This window comes from Podarcis cretensis (assembly GCF_951804945.1).
Source record: "Podarcis cretensis genome assembly, chromosome: 1".
Taxonomy (NCBI): Eukaryota; Metazoa; Chordata; class Lepidosauria; order Squamata; family Lacertidae; genus Podarcis; species Podarcis cretensis.
Genome location: NC_137170.1, coordinates 79,706,734 through 79,728,830, shown reverse-complemented (window position 1 = coordinate 79,728,830; position 22,097 = coordinate 79,706,734). Strand labels below are relative to the sequence as shown.

The window sequence follows — 22,097 nt, the reverse complement described above, 5'->3', positions numbered from 1 at the left end:
GGGGGTAGTTAAAGATACAGTTTCCAAGACTTGGGGATCAGAAACAGGTTGCGAGCTTGCATGCATGCACCCGTCTCCCCACCTTTCCATCTGGGTTTGGCTTTACATGCACAAGTCAGCCTTGAGATTTACCTGTTTGGAGTAATCTGTTATCATTGTTCTCTTCTCCCCACCCCTCCCTAAACTGGGGTGACCAGTAGGTTCAGCACTTGCCCTTTATTAAAACAGTGAAACAAGTTATAGATTTGCAATACTATGAAGAATATCCACCGTACAAATTAAAACACAAAAGCAACTTTGAATGAAAACTGACGGATGATGGGCTCTGCCTATAAGCCATTAGATAAGATGGCCACCATAATACCCAGCTACAGTTTTGTTTCTAACCTTTTGCAAAAAGGACTACTTTATGAATTGCATGTCTGTCTTTATCAGCAAGAAGATAACACATTGTCAAGGTTTTGTCTGTTAGGCCTGCCATAAAGCTTTTGCTGGGGACAAGATCCTCTCCCTCCCTTCTGAAGGCCACAAAGTTGGCTACATGTATGGGTCTTTGTCTACTTTCACCCCAGATAAGAGGATGTTATTAACTGAAAATGGAGTTTGACTGGTCTAGAGAGCAACATCACAATCCTAAGAAAGCAGGGCTGGCCTTAAGCAGAGGGAAGCAACTGCCTCAGGTGGCAGATGCTGGGGTGGGGGCCAAAGGTTGCAGGCTCCCAACTGTTCCTCTTGAGCCCCCTCCTAACTATTCCCCTCTGCTACGCCCCACATGGCCTGCCCTGTGCTAGCCTGCTGCCCTCAGGGGCAACAGTGGAGGCTATCCTTTCAATGGTGTTGAAGTAAGATTTGACCACCTCCCCACTTGGCTTCAGAACCTTAAATGAGGGGTGTGCCATTTTGTCCTTTGCCTCAGGCAGCAACATGTCTTGGGCCAGCCCTGCAAGAAAGGGCCATAGTCACACCTGCGAGTGTGAAGGAATATATATATATATATATATATATATATCTCCCCCATTTCACTGGCAATCATATACTGGGGAAACGGCTGTGGTGATTTTAACTATGTTGAGCCTTCAATTTTGCCCCACACAAAGTTTCACATCTTGCACAATTAATTGTGGGAAGACGAAGGAGGTAAAGGCTTTTGAAAGAGAGAATTGAGGAAATGAAAGCAGATGGTTACGTCAGAAGGATATAGCCGTGGCTTGTGAAGCAGGGAGCAGCAGGACAACAACATGGCCCAGCATGGATCTAGTGAGTACCTGCCTTTGATTCCTACTGATTGCTGCTGCTTGGAGTGGAGTAGAAAAACAATGGAAGGGGCAGTGCTGGAGGAGGGCTTGGTCAGGTGCTGGGTGCTGATGCTGGGCCTACCTGTTATTTGTTAGGATGAGAGAGAGAACTTGCCATCTTTAAAATAGTAATCCTGTACCAAGAGACATTATGTTCAGGTTTGGGCACAGGCTGTGCATAGAATCAGAACTTTCTCAGTCCTTCTCATTGCAACATTGACAGACAGAAGAGGCAAGATGTTTTAAAGCTGACCTTTTCAACTACGGCTGCTTAACTCCTCAGCTACGGGAGCTGCAGCAATGAAAAGGCCAGAGGAAGCCCCCAACAGCACAGGCTGTTTCTGTCTCTTATGAGTCCCTTTTATTAGGCCCTTTGTGTTCAACGCAGTGGATCTTTTTTCAAATAATGTGTTGAGAAGTAGGCCTGGTTAGAGGAACTGTATTGAAATGAGTATTAGAGGAACTGTATTGAAATGAGAGCTGGTTGTAGGGGGGCATACTTATATTTCTCTGTGAGCTTCTGACTGAAAATACAAAAATTCACTGGGTGGTCTTGGACCAGTCACAGCTTCTTAGTCTTAACCTACCTCACAGGGTTGTTGTGAGGATACAGTAGGGAGGAAGAAAACCATGTCTGCCACCTTGAGCTCCTTAGTGGTAAGGCAGGATATAAATAAAATACATACACACATACAAACATAAAATAAAAGAGTGGGCTATGTAGGACCTTAAGCATACCATAAGTCCTACCCCATCCTGTCTCCAATTTCTCTTGCATTTATGTGCACATACAGTTACAGCAACCTGGTTATAATTTAACTACCCTCCTATACTCAGAACCAGGCAGCTAAACAGTAGAAAAAGGTTAATTCCAGATGAAGTGATGTATGGAAAAATTCTCTGTATGTTTGTCAGAAATAATTCCTTCTCTAAACAATTAGGTTTTGTCCCTAGTAAAAGTGTTTAGCATTGCACGGTTAAGAGCTGGAGCGTTAACTTATGTGTGTGTGTGGCATGAAATAATTTGAGCAGAGTGTCTGGCAAGCTACTCGCTTTGAAACAATGGTCCTTTTTCTTGATGATAAATCACAGTATCTTGTGCCCTCTGTTCATCAGATCAAGGGCAAGAATACTACCCCAATGAAGTGACACTTTCCAGACTTAGGCTCCGAGTGGTTCCACCTGAGGTCCTGCAAAATAATGGCATAGAAAGCCTGAATTTAGACAGGAACAAGCTGAAACAGCTCCCTGGGATTGCAAAACTTTGCAACCTGAAAAAGCTGATTTTGTCTAAAAATGATATCATAGACTTCCCAGAGGAAATCAGGAGCTTGGTCCATCTGGAGAAGCTGGAACTCAATCAGAACCAAATCCGTGTTATCCCAGAGGGAGTCTTTTCCTGCCTTCCAAAGTTGAGACATCTTCGACTGAACAACAACTGCTTAGATAGGCTTCCCAAGGACCTGGCAGTCTGTTGCAGCAGCCTCCAGTACCTCAACCTGTCCAACAACTTGTTCCTAGCTATCCCTTTGGTGGTCTTGGAGCTGAAATGTTTGCAAGAGCTCTACCTGTATAACAACAAACTGCGCCAGCTTCCCATGAAGATGTTCAAGGAGCTGCCTCTGAAGATGTTCAAGGTCAGTGGGAATCCTCTCCGGGAGCCTCCCTACGAGGTCTGCGCAGGAGGCCTCAGGCAGATCATCGGCTACTTTGACCAGCTGCAAAACAGCCGAGCGGAAGAGGACAGGCGAGTCAAGACCATGTTCCTGGGGATGTCCTTAGCAGGGAAGTCCACCATTTGCAAAAGCCTGAAGCAAAGGCAAATAGTTCGAATGTCAGAGGAAGAGCGGACCGTTGGGATTGAGATCAGCGAGTTCCAGATCCAAGGCTTCACTTTTCTCTTCTGGGACTTTGCTGGCCAATTGGAATACTATATGACTCACCACATGTTCATCACCCCACAGGCTCTGGTCATCTTGGTCATTAACTTTCAGCAGTAAGTGCCATCTTGCTTACCTTGTGAAGGGAGGGCAAAGGGGAGCGTGGCTTTTAAGTCCTGTTGGCACCAGCGGGGTCAATTTACAAGTGTGCTTCACATTCCTGTTTATAAGTGAATGGGATTTAAATGTGTTGTCTTTGGCTAAATTTGTACTCCTGGGTATGAAGTTAGCTTTTTTTGTCAGCCAGAAACTCTATAATTGCAGGAGTTTTATCCCTGCTAGTACTGTATGCCCATCAGAGAGCAGTGAACTAATGAAGTCTTAAATCTTATGCACACTTGGAAGTAAGCTCCACTGAACACTTTCAAGCAAAGTGGTATAGGCTTGCACTGCATGCTAAAGCCTATTACAGAGGCCTTAGCTAGACATTGAGGTGCACTACTCATCATTGCACCCCATCTAAATTAAAAAAAGACAGCAACAAAGCATGCTTTCCATTATTCACTGAGTGAAATCTTTTTTGCTTGGCCACCACCAATCAATTAATATTACTTTTATGGAAAATCATTATTACTTTCTTTTTATGGATATTTTCACAAGTACCACAATTGCAAGCTGGGAAGAATATATTTTTCTCATAGCAGAGGCCACTTCTTAATATCTGTATTAAGCTCCGGTCGCATCCACAACATATATTTAGAGCATTTATCATTCCCTGAAAGAATACTGGGAGCTGTACTTTACCCACAGAGAACTACAATTCCCAGCACCCCTAACAAACCACAGTTCCCGGGACTCTTTGGGGGAAATTGTGTGCTTTAAGTGCATATTGTGAATGTGACCTCACTCTCTTTGTGAGCTACCAATATTAGAGAAACAAATTTGTTTACCCACACAATGTCAGGGCAGCGGGCTGAGTCTGTGAGTGATCTGGAACTTCCCTTTTTCAGGTATCAGCGGAGCGATGACTCCTTCAAGGAGCTTGTTGGATTTTGGATTAACAACCTCTTTATGCGAGTGCCCAACTCTGTGGTCCTTCCCGTTGGAACTCACATAGATGTTTGTTGTGAGCAGGAGGTTAGAGAAAAGAAAGAGGATATAATGAGCAAGATCCAGGACATGCTGGATGAGAGAAAGAGCACCTTAGCCCATCTCATTGCCAACCTGGAGGACAATGAGGAATCAGAGTTCTTTGTGGACCAGTGGAATAGGCTGAAGGAATTGGAGCAATGCACCCTTACGGTGAGGAAAATGTGATATATTTTGAACATTTAGGATGCCCTACATTAGGGGTGGGAAACCTGTGGCCCGTCAGATGTTGGACAGAACTCCCTGACCATCAGTTACAATGGCTGTGGCTTGACCTGAGTTAGGAGTCCAACAACATCTGGAGGGCCACAAGTTTCCAGTCCCTGCATTACAGAATATGATGTGATGTAAACTCCCAAGAGTGTGTTGGTTGGGAAAGAAAAATTAAGTAGATAAAAAGAGAATTCCCTGGATGCCAAGATTCAGGTTTGGGACAAGTACATTTGGGTGAGCAGAGATTTAAAATCACAAAATATGCAGCAAAGTGAAATGTGTAAAAATAGACTGTTGGACCTTTAAAATATGTCCTTGTGAGTTCCAAAACTTCCCATTTCCCCATCACAGGGGGGAAAACATGTTTGGGAAGTTAAAAATAGTTTACTTACAAACTATTCAAAGGTCAGATTCATGTGCTTTTCCATACAGAAGTCAGAAAGCACAGGCAGTAACATGGCTCTCTTGTGAGTGGTGCCATCTGGCCCCCAATTTGTCAACTCCTTAGTCAAAAGTAGTATGTGAACAAGCAGCATCTTTGTTGGGGGGGGGTATATAGACATTTTGGAGGCTGGGACATTGAACCTTAATAACAAAAGAAGGTGCCTAGAGCAAACCAAAAGTCCATTCATTCCAGGGGTGGAAACCTCCGATCTGGGGGCCAAATATGTCCCACCAGGTCACTCTCAATGGCCCTTGAAGCTAATGCTGCAGGCCGTTGAGACCTGCCCTAAGCACATCCCCCTTTCGCCAGCCCACACCACTCACTGGCCTTACTTTTACACCTTCCACGAGTGCTTCAGCCCAGCTGGAATGTGTTCTTGATCTCTGATAATGTCTCTCACTTGCCTGAATGCAGGACCGAGAGCAGTGTGTGAGTGAATTACAAGCTATCCTGCTGTACAAAGGTAAAATTTATATGAGTTGATCCACCCTGTTTTTCCTCTGGCCATGCCCAGTGACCTGCTTCCAGTAGTGGCTAGCCTTGTGCCTGTGGGCATCCCACAAGTGGAACCTGAAGTTATTGTTCCCCAGCAGTTGATTCTTTGAGGCATAAATCTTCAGATCTGGGAGGATGCATCCAACCACCACTGACAAAAGACTCCTTTCACTTATGAATAAGATACTTCCTTTCATCTGTTCTGAATCTCATGTCCATCTAGAGATTTAGTTTGATTGTAGGAATCTCAAGTTCTATGACACGAGCAAACCCCCTGGCCACCAGCATGCATAAACCATGGACTGCCCACCAGAGTAACATGATGCCAATCTGAGTCTTTGGTCGTTTGCATCTATTGCTTGCTTGTAAACTGTTTGGAGTTTTTGTTTGTTTGTTTGTTTGTTTGTGGCATCTGTATATTTTTTTGCCCCAGGTTTTGGACCTTGTTCCCATCAATTGCATGGATTACGAGGACATCAAAACACTCGAAGGCACAATTCTGAAGCACGTCAAGAATGAAGCTGTCTTCCCGAATGTCATCCAAGTGCTGCCCCCTATCTACAAGCAAGTAGAAGCTGCAATTGTGAATATTGTGCAAAAAAATGAAGAGTTGGCAGAGCATGGCAAGTAACTGTTATGAATGGGCATTTTGCGCCTCCCCTCTCTTCCCTCTTTTAAATGCGAGATCCTAGCCCTTGAATAGGTGAAGTCATGATGCAGAACAGGGTCCTTCTGAACATTTGGGAAGAGACATCGCTTGGGGTAGTATATCTGCTTTTGTTGCATGTGGAAGGTTCCCAGTTCATTCCCCAGCATCTCTTGGGAAAGACTCCCTTGCCTTGAAACCCTGGAGATCATCAGCATAGATGAAAACTGAGCAAGATGGACCAATAGTCAGGCTCAGTAGATGGCAGTTTTCTATGTACAGAGTGTATTTTGCTGAAATACACAGCCACCATCACAGCCACCTCCTAAACACTTGCAATAAAGGTGATGGCCTCTAGATTGCTTGGGGGAGAACCGAAGTCTCTGAGTCAGTCTCTCAGACAGCTGTCCTTCAGGATAATAGCAGGAGGCTGATACTGGCTTCTCTTCTGTGGTCAATTTGCTTATTTTTATAGGTCACTCAGCCTGAAAAGTTGAGCAGGAACCCGTTTTAAAAATAATAAAAATCCAGTGAAAGCATAAAACTCCAATTAAAGCATAATAACAACATTTGAACCAAGTATAAAGCATATTAAATAAAATAAAATGATCACTGGTTGATGGCCCTGATCCCCTTCTGCAGCAAGACCACAGAGAAAACTCCCCACACATTCAAATTTAAAACTTTGGGGGCATTTTCACATTCCCAGATCTACAATGAATTCCAAAATAGTTGTTAACCACCTGAAGGAGCCAGCTTAAGTAAGGATGTGATTCTTCATTAGCATTGACCTCTTTAATATTTACTGTCCTCCTCTAGTTCTGCTCCAACAGCAGAACTACAGCATTTCATTCACTTATAGACAGGGAAGGGAAAGACATTCAGGTCACATCTGGAGACAAACCGTACCTAATTCACACTTTCTGAAACAATACGCAAACTGAAAGACAGACAGCCGTTCTTCAAAATTTATAAATAAATAGCCAAGTCATGTGGAAACGTGGATAAATGGGTTTAGGGGTGGAAATATGAGAAACGGAGATAATCCAAATTTGACAAATCCATCCATCCCATTCTACGGTCAGGCTGATCCCAAACCTGCTTACTCAAAGTATTTCGTTCTGTGGATCCCTTGCAGTCACTAGAAACAAGTCTTCTTCTAATGGTCCTTTAGGTATGATGGATCTCAGTCTGTTACATAGAGAGCTTTCCTATCAGTATCGCCTGACCCACCTTGATGTAGAACTTCTGCGGGATATCCTGAGATACCTTCACCGCATTGGGCTAATCGTGTGGTACGAAGAGGTCAAGCAGCTGGAGAGCACGGTGTTTCTATGCCCGGACATTCTCATAACCATCTTCAAAGTGAGTGCCAGGTATCCTTGGCTGCTTCCACACCAGATCTCTTTATGCTGTAGAGACATTGATTCTTTGAAGTTAGCTAGAAGGGGAATGAAAATGGAGGTGCCACACAAGCGTGTAGCATTTATTTATTTACCATGTCACAACAGAAAGTTTTCTAGGAGATCAACAGACTCCTTTAGAGTGCCAAGGCTCAGCCTGAGGTTGCCAACTGCTTTACAGACGGATGTTCTGTGCCTTTTATTTATACACTACTATAAAATCTAGTAGGTGGGAATTGGTTAGATGGGTCCAGGGAGTGGTTAATGCCTCATTACAGGAGGGAGTTATGCCCACCATCTTGTTGTCCCCACTAACCACATCTAATTTGAACCTGATTGAGGAAATCACTAATGCAGCTTCACCATGCCTGATCCCTTGCATTCCAAAGGCAGGCACGTTCTTCAGATCAGCATGTTCACACTGCAAGCTGTAGAGGCGAATGCAAGACTTTTATGACCTTCTTGGTTGTGTTCTAGCACAAAATGGGGATTTCAGGTAATTACTGTCTAAATGAGACCACTTGCTCCAAAAGGGTTTATCAATAGGCTATGAAAAGATAGCAAAGAATGGACTATAAGAACAGTCTTCCCCCCCTTGCCCCCCCTTGCCATCTTTCAAACACTGCATCACCGTCGGCATTGCATCTCACAATAGGATTGCAGATAATACAGCGGGATGGACTAGCCAGGCATGTGTGTTGATTCACCTGTGCATATCAGCTACTGAGAGAGACCAGTTCTGAATTCCCACCTGCCAACCACATCTTTGCTGGAAGCCATTTTCTTTCAATGACTCCTAATAGCTGTAGCATATGCTAAGAGGGTTAGGCAGGCTTCCCCAACTTGGTGCTTTCAAATATTTTTAACTACAACTCCCATCATCACTGTCTACTGATCACACTTCGGCTTGGGCTGATGGGAGTTGTGGTCCAAAACATCTGAAGGATGTATTTGCTACCCCTGGTCTAGGGAAAGTGTGAGCCTTACCTGTCGTGTATTTAAGACTTAATTTTTCTATGCCTGTATTTTATTTTTTTAATGCTTCTGTTCTTCCAGACTCTTGTCCGGTATGGCCTGACGCAGCAGCTGGAGAGCATTGCTGTGGACATCTTGATAGCAGAACATGCCACCATTCGAGACCGGGCCAACTGGGTGTGGGCATTCAAGTCAAAGGCCATGTTGTGCCAGAAGGCCATGAGAGCTTTGCTCAAACACCAGCTCTACTTGGACGGCATGAGAGACGTCTTTGAGGAAATGGTGGGCAGCAGATCTCAGAAGGGGAAGCTCTTTAGCCTGTTGGAGCACTTTGAGATCTGTCTGGAGGTCAGAAATACAGAGGGGCTCAATCCAAGAGCCCGAGTGTTTGTGCCTGGATTGCCGTGGGAAGCCGCACAGGGCCATGAGGAAACTCACTACTTACTTCCCACTTATCTCAACCAGAGTGAGGAGGTTTCCAAAATGTGGGGAGGAGACCACAAAGAAGACCTTCATATCCGTGTCTACTTTTCCCCAGAGATCCCAGAGGGCTTCTTCAAAAGGTAGTTAAACAAAGTGCTATTTTTTTAGGAAAAAAGGTGCCAGAACTTACCAAGAACACCTCCCTCCTCTTAGAATGGCAATTGTGCCCACCTGAGAGGGGCTGGAACTGAGTTCTGGTGAGTTCCAGCTGAAAAAAAGCTCTGGTTAAACAGACTGCTGATTGCATAGAGGCCATATGAAGTGATGGCCCAGCTTCTGACCAATTTCTGCTGTTTGCAGTCTCCTTTGAATTTGGGCCGCAGTCATGAAAATTTGCTGATTTGCATAACCTGGGGCAGCCACAAACATACATACATTTCCCACAGAAATTTTCAAGCAAAAATTGCACTACAGCAAAATTTTGGTATTTTGTGTGTCTTTTGATCAGTTTGTATTTTTTAAGTAAAGTTTAATTTAAAAAGTTACATTTAGTTACCAATATCATTTACAACCAAGAATGAGTATGTATGTATGTATGTATGTATGTATCTATCTATCTATCTATCTATCTATCTATCTATCTATCTGTATATTCATATATTCCCTGGCTGCACACCCAAGGAAATACGTTGTGCACATCCATGATGGGATCTGAAGGCATTGGCTGTTGTTTCTCTCTTTCCAGGCTCATGGTTAAAGCTTGCTCTTTCTTCTCAACCCACTGGGTTGCAAAAGCGATATGCCTGCTCATCTGCAGTGGCAAACCTTTACTGATCAAAGCGAACAACCAGAAAGGATATAGCTACATTGAACTCAGGTGCAGAAAACCAGCTGAGAGGGCAGGTACCACAGAAGGACAAACTTTGACTCACTTTGTTGGATGTTAGAAATGATCTCCTTCCTTTGTCTTTCACCTGAAAAGCCAGCATTATCATATATCAAGCACAAAGCTTTTATGGGAAATTGGAGCAGATAGGATCATGCTTGCTTTAGGGTGTTAATCTGAAGCTTGCTTTGATGTGCCAACACTGGCCCGATGGTGGCAGCACCAAACTCAGGCACAAACAGCAGAAAACTTTTGCCTAGGTTAAATTTGGCAGTTTCAGATGCATGTAGAGTTATCCTGAGTTGCAGGTAGATTTATACATGATTGGGGGAGGGATTTGTAAACAATGAGGTCAGGGGGAAAGGAAATGTGGAAAAACACAGATGAAGATAAATACCTTACTAACTGTGGCAGCAGTTGATAACATAAACATCCTAGCATTGGTGAGCCAACATGTAGTGTGATTAAAAATTGTGCCAATTCAACCCCACAAGTGATCATAATCAACTTTTAAATGTAATTCAATGGAAAGCTTCATGAACCACGTGCCCTGAAATTTGGGGTCCCATCCAAACCAGGACCAAGCTTTTGCACCACAAACCCTGCATTTTGCACCAGTGTGGAGTGAATCAGACAATGTTGGATTTTTGGGTGTTAACTGGGAACCATGGTTTGCTGTATCAATTCCTCAGTTTGGAGAGTGGTACAAAACGTGGGCTATTTTTAGTGCAAAACAAGTGCAAAACTTTGGGACTTGTTTGGTTTCAGTTCTATTCACTTGTGGATTAAATAAGCATAATGGGTTATTTGATGATGTGTTGAGGGAAGACCCACACCATACATTTAAAGTACACCCAACACGCCTTTTAAAGCACATAACTTTCTCCAGAGAATCCTGAGAACGGTAGTTTGCAAAGGATACTGGGAATTGTAGATCTGTGGGGAGAAACTACAGTCCCCAGGATTCTTTGGGGGAAGCCACATGGTTTAAATGTGGGTTGAATGCACTTTATATGTGTGCTGTGGCTCTGCCCTTGCTGATGCCAGGATGCTTGCGTTAACCACATGTTTTGTGAACAGTCTCTCTTAATAAGGAATTATGCCTGCAGTTTTCTGCATTTCTTCCCTTCTGATCTCACTGTTTACAGTTTCCTCCCCAATGATGTACAACTACGCCTGCAAGTTGAGGTAACATTTAATGCATCTGATGAAGTGGACTGTAGATTTGCTGCCTTTAGGGTACTGCAGGAGGCTTTGTTGTTTTTGGTAATTTATTTATTTTTTGCTGATAAATTGTTTTGCCAACAACTTCTGTTGGCTAAAAAGATGCATCTGTCGACATTTCCCTTTAGCCAACTATCTAGACAGAAAATCCCACATAGTTCCGTTTCTCTGATGTCTTTTAAAGGATTCCAGTTGGTGTGGGACTTTGTTATGACAATAATCTCCATCAGCAATAAACTCTTGGAGGAGTGGCCTGGTCTCCATCTTTGTGTGAAGACACCTTGTCGGACAGCTGGCTGCCCTGCAGAATTTGTCTGGCCAGATGTGGATGACAAAAGCACAGTGTAAGTATCTCATCCCTCTGCTCCCCTGCCCTGAGAGCATGAAGTTTCCTAACTTTTCAGCAGTAAAAACAGCAAATTCCATCTTCAATGATGAAGGCTTCTGGAGGACTTGAAATCTTGCACACTGTTTAGCACATTTTGGTTAGCCTAATAAAGGTATTGCCTTAATATGGATTTTGATTTTTTTCTTATAGGCCAACACAGGTACCTTTTGTTATTTGCATAATGTTTAAGTTACAACTACAGTAGCTTTGGCCATACCCTGAGAACACATAGTGTATTTCAGACAAAGCCCTGATGTTGGCCCAGAGGCAAAGTGCTCTGAATTCAAAGCAACTAGGAGGATGGCTCTGTACCCATCAAAGTCAATTTAAAAACTTTCATATATTTCCAATGGGCCATTTTGTTTTGCTCCACCATATTCCACTAGTGATATCAAGAAACAAATTAACTGTCCATCTTTCTTATCACCTCTTATTTGATGTGTGATGTGTTGTGTTTTGATTTTTTCTTTTCTTTTAGGCTTCACATTTTTCTAGCTAGACCTCAGGGGGGTAATTTGCACAATATATAAATCAGACAAGTTATCTATCAAGCTTTTCTTTCTCCCACAAAGAGACCATAGGCAACACATAACATGTTAAGTTATCTCATTTCAAATACTTCTTTATGTTCACAACAACCCTGTGAGCTAGGCCAGGCAAGTTCTTTTTTATTGTTGTTCTTTCAGTTTGCATGACTCTTTTCCACATAAGTATGTCTAAATCCACTCATACCACACAAGAGCAAAGGGGGGGGGGGGAGGAAGAACACATAATTACAACAGTCTTAATACCAATTCATTTCAAAACATGTCAAAGCAAATAAACATAAAAATATTGCTATAATATTTTAAATTCATGATAAAATAGGCAATATTGACCATTAAAAAAAGTTATCAGTAGATGATGTTTAAAATATCTAAGGCAGGGGTCAGCAAACTTTTTTAGCAGGGGGCTGGTCCACTGTCCTTCCAACCTCGTGGGGGGTGGACTATATTTTGGAAAATTCCTATGCCCCGCAGATAACAGAGATGCATTTTAAATAAAAGGACACATTCTACTCATGTAAAAACACGCTGATTCCCGGACCGTCCGTGGGCCAGATTTAGAAGGCAGTTGGGCCAGATCCAGCACCTGGGCCTTAGGTTTGCCTACCCATGATCATTCTAAGGCATACGTAAAATATAAACATTTATGTTTGAAAGCATTTAAAGCAGATAGGCTAAAACTCTCAGGTGCTGTCAGGTTTTTATGAATAGTGTAACCAGCAGCAAGTTTTTCAAAGCTGCCAAGCTCCAGAAATAGCAGCCAGCCTCCTTTGAGCCAGCCACAAATGTTCTCACATAGGCCACTCTCTCCTTCCCCTATTCTGATGTTCCCCTATTCTGATGTCCAACAGAGATGGGGGAAGTGCAGCACTGATGTTCCTCCTTTCTGCTCTGGGTGTCCACACCCAAGCAAACGTTCATGCAGCCTTCATGCACAAAGCAGCATAGGTTGGTTTGCCCAGAACACCCCATCACACCTGGATGGTGAGGCAGCTCTCCAGAGCTTCTCCTGCCTCTGGGCCTAGAGCCCAGCATCTCAAGATCCGCAGATAAGCACAACAGCAAAGCAAACCAATTAGCACACAGTCGTACCTTGGTTCTCGAATGCCCTGGAACTCGTATGTTTTGGCTCCCGATCAAAAACCAGAAGTGAATGTTCCCGGTTTCCGAACCTTCTTCTGGAAGCCGAACATCCGACGGGGCTTCCATGGCTTCCAATTGGCTGCAGGAGCTTCCTGCAGCCAATTGGAAGCCATGCTTTGGAAGTCGGAACGTTTTGGAAGTCAAACGGAATGGATTCCGTTCGACTTCCGAGGTACCACTGTACATCAAAGGAAGGGAATATAAATATATACGAGCTCATTTTTGCAACAACCACCAATTAGTCTGGGGTTGACTACCAAGATGGTATTTGCAAGCCTTTTGGAACATTTCTGCTTTAGTTCAACACAAATGGGTAGATTTCGCCAGTCAGACCAGTCATTGTGTACTCCCCCCCCCCAAGAGCTTATCAGTGGTTTGGTGAGATTTGAATAGGCTTTTGTATGTCCAGCATTCTAGGATTGTTTTACTCAGAATCAGCACATTTGAATTAATGTACCTAAGTTATGTGCATAAATTTCAGGGGGTGTACTCTTGAGTATGACCAATGTGGGAATACAACCCCTAGTGCACTGGTGAGCCCTTCACATGTAGTTGAACTCAACTCCCATCAGTGCCAGCCAGCATCATGAGTTGTTGGGAATGATGGAAACTGTAGTCCAGCAATTATCTGATCTGGAGGGTCATAGATGACACCTCCCTGCCTTAGGCTGTGTACATACTGTACCCCTAAAGCCCATGCTTTCACCCAAAGAATTCTGGGCACTGACAATTTATTGTTCACAGAAGTACAATTCCCAGCAGCCCTTAACAAACCAGAATTATTTTCGGGGGGGGGGGAATGTATTTCAAATGTGCTGTAGTGTGTACACAGCCTTTGTGTCGCCATCCTTCAAGTTGAAGAGTTACCAAAAATAAATAAATATTTTGATTGCAAAATCTGTTTACTCTTGCCTTGGTATTCCTTCCCTTCTTCAAAGGACCAAAGAAGAAATCAAAACATGTGGAACTTGTGCCTTTCGATTTGAAACTGAGCTGCTGTTACCAAAAGGTGAGACCAGAGATTTCAGGTTTCATTCAACTGTAGACACATTTAAACCTGGCTGGTGTGGGGCCGGAGCTGAGGAGAGACTGTCAAGTACAGTCGTACCTCGGTTGTCGAACACCTTGCGACTCAAACGTTTTGGCTCCTGAATGCCTCAAACCTGGAAGTAAGTGTTCCGGTTTGCAAACTTTTTTTGGAAGCTGAACATCTGATGCAGCTTCTGCTGCTTCTGATTGAGTGCAGCCAATTGGAAGCCGCACCTTGGGTTTTAAAAGTCAAACGGACTTCCGGAACGGATTCTGTTCTGGAACCAAGGTATGACTGTATTGCCCTCTAAAGTGCACCCGTTGCTTCTTCTGTTTCATTTTGTGAGTGTGTTGGAGGGTGATATAGACAACAACTAATAGTTAAGTGATTGATTTCAATGGGTTTAAGCACATTTACGTCTTCACTGGATTGTGGCCAAAACAGGAGCTACTGTAATTGCTGGTATTATAGTATCATGCTAGTAGGGGTGTTTTGAATCAGAGGATCTTGCCAAAGTACAGCAAGGAGGTGATTGGTGGGAGCTTTCCATCTCTTGACTCATGTCCATAGCCCAGTGCATAGGAGCCAACTCCTAGGCACTGCAGTCCCTTCGGGACCCCCCCATAAAATATTTGAGGGGACTGCCCCCCTCCCAAGTTGATGGGCATGGTGTGTGTGTGTGTGCACAGTGTCATGTGAGCGATTATTTGGGTAGGGGTTTACCTGTACCCCCTCCCCAATATTTTATTCAAGTTGGCACCGCTGGCCTAGTGTGTCCTTGCTCCCCTCCCCTCAGGCCTTCATAATTTCTATTACGGCTATCATTTTAGCATACTGCCCAGAGTTCGTGCTTTGGCTGCCTCCTCTACTTGCTCAAAGCATCATAAAACACAGTGCTTTTTAAGTTAAAAAGAATGAAAGCAAGGAAAAGGTTCTGGCACTCTTACATTGATAAAAATAGTGTGGGGTATCGGCAAAAATTGGCTGCCATGGGCAGCATAAAAAAGAAAGAAGTACTGGTGTGCGATTATCAACGAGTATCACAAAAACCCCCACTGGGAATATGAAATAGTAATGCAAAACTAAGAGTATGAAGGGGGGAAATATGCACCCAGTCATTGGTCGCGTTTACTAGCTGGATAACTAACCATGTTATTGTTTTAGTCCCAAGTGAACGGAGCGTTGCCCAGGCCCCTGCACAGTATTATGTCACCAGCTATGGCAACGCCGCCTTTGGATCCAGCACTGTCCATGTGGAAAGTCAGGTATGCATGTATGTGTGGGCTGCTGTTTACTGTGCTTTGTTCTTGGGGATTTATACTTTTGTCTAGGCGGTTTTGATGAGTCCTGTTGGAGTGTACCATATAGCTTTAAAAGGTGTATTATTATATTATCTTCATCACTTTCTCCCCAAAAGTGCTGGAGTGTTTCCCCAAAATTTCCTATGCCAATTAGGGAAATTCAGTCTGCAATTCCCTAGATCAGGGTAACCAATACAGTGCCCTCCATGTTGGTTACTCCTCCTAGAGAGTGACCGAATATAGCATGTTTATTTGACTATTAGCACAGCTTAACCCCCCCCCCCCCCGCAAAGCTCACCCAATATTTATTTGCAATTTGCAATAATGAAAGAGAAATCTTGACAGTACTAATATGGAGAGGAAATCCCTCTAAGGACCCTAGTGCTGTGGTTGGAGATTACCCCTCTGCTTGCTCTACACTCAAAGGCAGATCCCTATTCTACTCACAGAAGTACAATTCCCTAGTAAAACGGATTGAATGGGAAACTGCAAGCTCTTGGAGGGGAATAGGGGTCGCCTAACAACCCATCAGCACCCATGACTGGTTTAAATGCATGGTGTGAAGGGACCCAGAGTATCCTTGCATAAAATGTTATTAAATAATTCTGACACATTTTAAATTGTCTTCTTTTAACAAAATGGCCACTTCTGTAACTTTATCCCATTACCTGTTTTGTTGCAGAATATCCTGGACAAATGACAAGAACCATGCAAGAAAAATTGCCAGCAACGTTTTCAGAGATTTTCAGAGACACGTTTGGTTCATGTGGGACCTTAGAAACGCTTCATTCTAAACTGACTGTTGACCACCATAGGTTGAAAATGCAATGCAAATTCCATGGTAGAATGCCAATTTATTTGCAGATATATGTGAACAGAAGTACAAGTATGCAATCTAATAAATTTCTACTATAAGTTACAGAACAATTTGAAGGGATTCTTCAGCATGATTCATCATTCACTTTAAGTTGATTATATGCAATTAAAAAAAAAAATCATTTATTTGTTTCATAACATTTATATACCACGTTTTTGTAAAAAACACCCCTGAGTTAAAAAAGTTTAAAATCCCCTGCAGCTTTCTAAGCATCTAGGTAAGTTTGTCTGCACAATAATGTTTTTAGCAAGTGCCACAAGGAATACAGTGCTTGGTATCAACAGGCAGGGAGAACCCAAAGTGCTCACAGAGGACCCCCCCCCAAAAAATGTTAACACTAGGGAATGCAATTATAGTAACAATAGAACTTTCAGATACACTATTACTGTAACAGGAAAGTTAAGGCGTGTCAGAAGCACATTAGCTGGAGTGTTTGAGCTGCCCATTCTCAAGGGATCTGGACAGGTAGCAAGACAAAAAGTACACTCTATTCAATACCTGCATCAATGACAAGTGTAGTTTCACAAGAGTTAATGGAGTAATGCTGGTGCCTCTTTGCTCAAGAAATAAGTCCTCTGATTCAGCTCTGCGTACAGTACATTTGAAATATTATTCTGATTACTTTATTATGCTGTCTCTTACTATGCCCTGCAATATGTCTTCTTAATAATGTACACTTTCCTGGGATCTTTTGATAAAGGGCAGTATATAAATAATAAAAATAATAAATAAATAACAATGTCATATAAAGAGGGCCAGAAACAAACTCTCCTACACCTCCCCTATAAAAAACAACCACAAACAAATATTGAAATTTCAAGCTTTTAGATTTTTGTGTTGTGGGGAATTTTGTTGTACAGAGAAAATAGTGTTATAACTGGGAGGTGGCAGAGGCTTCATTCCAGATCTTATTAGTATCCTCCCTCCCTTCATTCACTGTAGGCAACCAAGTGGTCTGCTTATAGCTGGCTCCGCTCTTGGTTTTGTCACTTCAAGGGCTGTGAATTTTACGAGCGCGCTTTTTGTGCTATGATTTGGATAGTTTTTTCATATTCAACTTCTGCCTGCAGCCCACTTCCAAAACTGAGGAGCCCTCTACAGTCCCTTTAATTTCACTTGTCCACATAAGTGGCTAGTGATAGGATCCTGCTTACTAGTTGTGGGTAAAGTTCAACATGGATTCTGTAAGTGCAGGGGCGTCTTACCCAGAGGCGCTAGGGGGCAGGGCACCCAGGTGCTGGGCTCTCAGATTTAGATTAGATTAGATAAATTTATTGTCATTGTCCGTATATACACAGTATACACAACAACGAAAATCAAACACCCAAGACCGGATTCACATACACATTTGCACGTATCTCCAACACTCTCATCCTATTCAGACATAATCTATTAAAACATACATAATCCAGAATATAACACAACCTATTAGAAGCATAGCATAACCTAAAACCTATCTCATTCCTTACTACTCACTGCAAGGCGAGAGTCCGGGACCTGAGAGTTGAGTCCGAGGCAGAGCCTGCCCGTCGGTTGGAGCGCCATGATGGGCTCTGCGTCGCAAGTTCGGGGGTGACTCAGCCAGTGAGACCTTGAGGTGGACGGCCAGCTCCGCCCTCCTGCGTACCTGGGACTGGGGGGGGGTGCTGGGCGGATCTTTGCACCCTGGCACCACATATGCTTAAGACAGCCCTGTGTAAGTGTGACATGCTCACATCTTTTCACAGAATGCAAAACCTATGTTGAATATTAAGCAGGAATAGCAATCTGGCTCTTGTCACAGATCTGAACTAAAAGCAGGTGACATCAAACTGACTATGGAAGCAGAGACCAGTATCTTCCCTTTCCCATAAAACTTACGTAATATGAAATAGTATGCCAGCAACTTGTCTTAAGAGTGAAAGAAAAAAAATTATCTTTTCTGCAATGTCTCACTGCTCCACCGCACACCATAGTACTTACAAACACTTCATGGAATGCACCAGGGCAGCATTCCAGCACCTCTGAGGGGGCTCATTAAGCTGCTCGGTTGAGATGCAGAAGGCTCCCCTCACCTCAGTGGAGCAGCCTCAACAAGCCTCTGGCTGGTGATGAGACCACCCCCCCCCTCAGCCTGAAGAGATCCTCTCTGGGCTCTGGGGTGGGTCTTCTGAGGGAAGTGTGTTCCGACACTTTTTTCTGGGGGAAAAGCACCGCTGATGGCCTATTAACAAAAGGGCTTTTTTGTGCACACACTATGGCTGGGCAGAATGTTAACGCATGATCTCTTGAGACCATCTACCAACAAGGCGGCCTGACTACAAAATTTTGGCCAGAGCAAAAGGCTAAATTTATGTTTTCCACTCCTTGAATGAATGAATGGACTTTATTTGCGTAGCCGACAGGCCATAGCATCAAAGAACAAACACCGACAAAAATACATTACGAATATAGTTACCATAAAATCTTATGACCAATTAAAACCCTAGGTAGAAGCTGGATTATCATTCATCCATGACCCTCTGTCCCATGGGCGGTGGCCTTTTCTCTGGTAGATTGTTCCAGGTCGGTTAAGTGAATAGAATCTTAGGACACATCCATGCAAGAGCTCTCTTAACTCCTAAAGCAGGAGGCACAAAACTGCAGAGATATTTAAATAAGATTCCCTTCATAAGAACATTAGGGTAAAGTTATTACATGACTGCCAAATCATATCAAAAGGGAAGAGCAGGTCTTGATTTTAGCCATCAAGAACTGCTGCTACACACTTCCTCTAAACTGGAAGTGAGCGAAGAGTGTGGGACATCCTTATCCAGATAAAAACAACTGTGCGGAAGCCCCCTGGGAGCTATTCAAATGAAGGCAGTTTAAACTAATATAGCAAGGTAAGTTTTCTGTTATCACCAAGACCTGCCCTGGCTCCCAAGCCCCTCATAGAAGAGTTACACTGCCAGAGCTGAGAACACCAGTTCAAACCAATGCACATTTGTTGCACAGCTATGTCTTACACAGCTGCCCATGACTAGGCTTGCAACCCTCACAATCTTAACCATCTTAACTATTTGAGATAAAACTGCCCAGCTGAAGACACACCCACTTCCTTTGTGGACACAAACGTAAGTGGATGGAGGAGCTGCTTTGCCCCTCGAGATGTGCAATTGGCTAGGCAGACAGAGGTCATCATCCCACATCAAAGATGTATAAATATCAGTGGGCACTTCAGGATGCCTCGTAGTGTCACCAACAGTGCTGGCATGCACCTCTCTGAGCCTATATCTCACCAAGATTGCAGGAGATTCACTTCTCAAATTACGCTGCTACCCCATAGAGCCAGGGGTTCCATATCTTTTGGGGCCCCTGGGGCACATATGGAAAGCTAAGAACCTGTCATGGGCACCACAAAATTTCTATACTTCAAAAGGAAAATTGGAGATGCTCAGAACCTTCTTCCCACTTCAAAAACAGGCAAAGCACTAAAGAGTTTCTCCTAAACAAATAGTTAAAACCAAGAGCAGGCAAAACATACATCATAAATACCTAAAAACACTTCTCCTTGCACCTAAAAAAGGGGGCTGGGAAGACTGGTTTGCTTCCCCTCCTTCAAACTACCAGGCAGCTTAAAGTATCCATCTGAAACCTCTCAGGGAGGAGAGGAGGAGTGTAATGCTAAAAATCAAAGCTTGGCCTTCAGGCAGTCTGCCACCTTCTGACCACACTGAAAAGCATTCTGGGGAAAGGAACACAAGAGTGGGGTGCCTGGATGCCTGCATTTATTTTTTGCAACAAACCCAGAAGCACCCCGGGTAAGGAGGGTGGGTGGGTAGGTATGTAAAAAACCTCAGAAAAAGCCCCATTGACCCTTTATATAATGCACATTGTGAGCTCTTCTCAGTCCCAGCAAGCCAAACTGACTGGAATAGTTCACTTATGAAGGGAACAGCCCACCCCAACTACTATACCATTATTGCGAATTCTTTTTGCACTCTGTGGCTTAGGGCTAGGGCTGGGCAACACCTGGTTTTCAACACTGTGATATAAAGGTAAAGGTAAAGGTACCCCTGCCCATTCGGGCCAGTCTTGCCAGACTCTAGGCTTGTGCGCTCATCTCACTCTATAGGCCGGGAGCCACTTCCGGGTCACGTGGCCAGCGTGACGAAGCTGCTCCGGCGAACTGGCACCAGAGCAGCACACCGAATGCCGTTTACCTTCCCGCTGGTAAGCGGTCCCTATTTATCTACTTGCACCCGGAGGTGCTTTCAAACTGCTAGGTTGGCAGGTGCTGGGACCGAACGACGGGAGCACACCCCGCCGCGGGGATTCGAACCGCCGACCATGTGATCGGCAAATCCTAGGCGCTGAGGTTTTACCCACAGCGCCACCCGCGTCCCTGTGATATATCAGCAGCTAAATACCACAATATGCTGATCTATCATGGTGTCTGGAATGTATTGAAGCAGCCGAGATACATTGCCCAGCCGAAGCCCCCATACCGCTCAGGCGAGTGGGAGGGGCACCGGGGCTTCGTTAAACTGCTCAGTTTGGGGGATGGGAAGCCTCCCACCTCCTAGCTGAGTGAGCCCCCATACCAGGCACACTGCAAGCTGGAGGGGTGGGGGACTTCCTCAAAGGCGCAGGCAGGTAGATCATGAGAAGGTGCTCACCCAAACCTTTCTCAGGCACTGTCTGCCTGTGACTTTGCCGTCTGCAGGCAATTTCAGCTGGTGCAATGGATTACCAGCTAAAAATGTCTGAAACCGGTAGCATGATCTGAACACCATACCGGTTTCAGACAATTTACCAATACATACCCATAGGGCTGGGTGGAGGGCAAGGAGTAATTGGGTTGGTGTTTTTTAAGGGTAAAAAAAAATGGCAATAGGAACATAAGAAGCTGCCTTAGACCAGTGGTCTGACACTGTATATCAAGTTCAGTACTGTCTACACTGACTGGCAGCAGCTCTCCAGGGTTCCAGGCATGGTTCTCTCCCAGTCCTACTTTGAGATGCCAGGGATCGAACCTGGGACCTTCTGCATGCAAAGCAGATGCTCTACCACTGAGCTACAACTTTGAGACGGGGGAAGAGAAACTCATCTTCCTTCACTTGAAGATGCATGGTAAACAGGGCTGTGCGCACGTCGAAGGCATCCAAGAGGGGGAAATCTGCAGGTTGTGGTTTGAGCTCAGAACTCTGCTTCCTGAGAATATCAGCTTTCACCTTCTATTTCTTGCCATGAAGATGATTTAAAGTGTGCCAGATGAATCCTTAGAAGCCAGAGACATGGCTGGGTAAATATTTTTTAGCAGTTTGGAGCAGGGCTTCAGCAATCTTGCTTTACCCACGAAGACATGCAAAATGTGAACAAGTTGTGCTAATCAGATTAACCTGCACAATTTCTACAGGACACAGAATTTGCATCTCATGGTGCGGATTTTTTCCCCTGTTTAGCATAGAGTACACACAGCCCTGTTTTTAGCATGGTGTACAGACAGTGCATTTGTTTTGTCAGGTGTATATATAACTGGCTGAGAACTGGAATGCTGCTAGATTGCCATTTTGGCTTTGTTATTTTTATGATCTGTTTCCCAATATTTACTTTTATGTTGTTGGTTTATTTTTATTTTTATTTTATAATTTCAACATACCTTCCTAGAATATTTTGGGCTGAAGGGCAGGATGCAAATTCAACCCTGATTGTAACCCTGTTCCCAAAAGCTTTATGAAGTGCACCACTATGGTGATGTGCACCTGTTAGTTCCAACCTCAGATAAAAAGCAGAAGTTATGCAGGGTGACAGAATA

At 43.9% G+C, this 22,097-nt stretch overlaps 1 protein-coding gene across 3 annotated transcripts; it reads left to right on the top strand.

Moving 5' to 3' along the window:
- The first annotated feature begins 40 nt into the window (after nt 1–40).
- LOC307213156 (malignant fibrous histiocytoma-amplified sequence 1 homolog) lies at nt 41–16,636 on the top strand. Of its 3 annotated transcripts, XM_079970883.1 has the most exons (11): nt 41–1,257; nt 2,412–3,291; nt 4,186–4,477; nt 5,911–6,100; nt 7,298–7,488; nt 8,583–9,064; nt 9,670–9,827; nt 11,219–11,378; nt 14,049–14,119; nt 15,305–15,405; nt 16,124–16,636. In XM_079970883.1, exons 1-11 carry the CDS (start codon nt 1,239–1,241, stop codon nt 16,139–16,141), a joined length of 2,562 nt encoding a protein of 853 aa, XP_079827009.1. In that variant the 5' UTR covers nt 41–1,238; the 3' UTR covers nt 16,142–16,636. The 3 variants fall into 3 exon arrangements, 2 of the variants coding, with proteins under 2 accessions (XP_079827009.1, XP_079827010.1); XR_013837421.1 differs by lacking the exons at nt 9,670–9,827; nt 15,305–15,405; nt 16,124–16,636; XM_079970884.1 differs by lacking the exons at nt 14,049–14,119; nt 15,305–15,405; nt 16,124–16,636 and having other exon boundaries at nt 9,670–9,823; nt 11,219–11,376.
- Nucleotides 16,637–22,097: the final 5,461 nt, after the last annotated feature.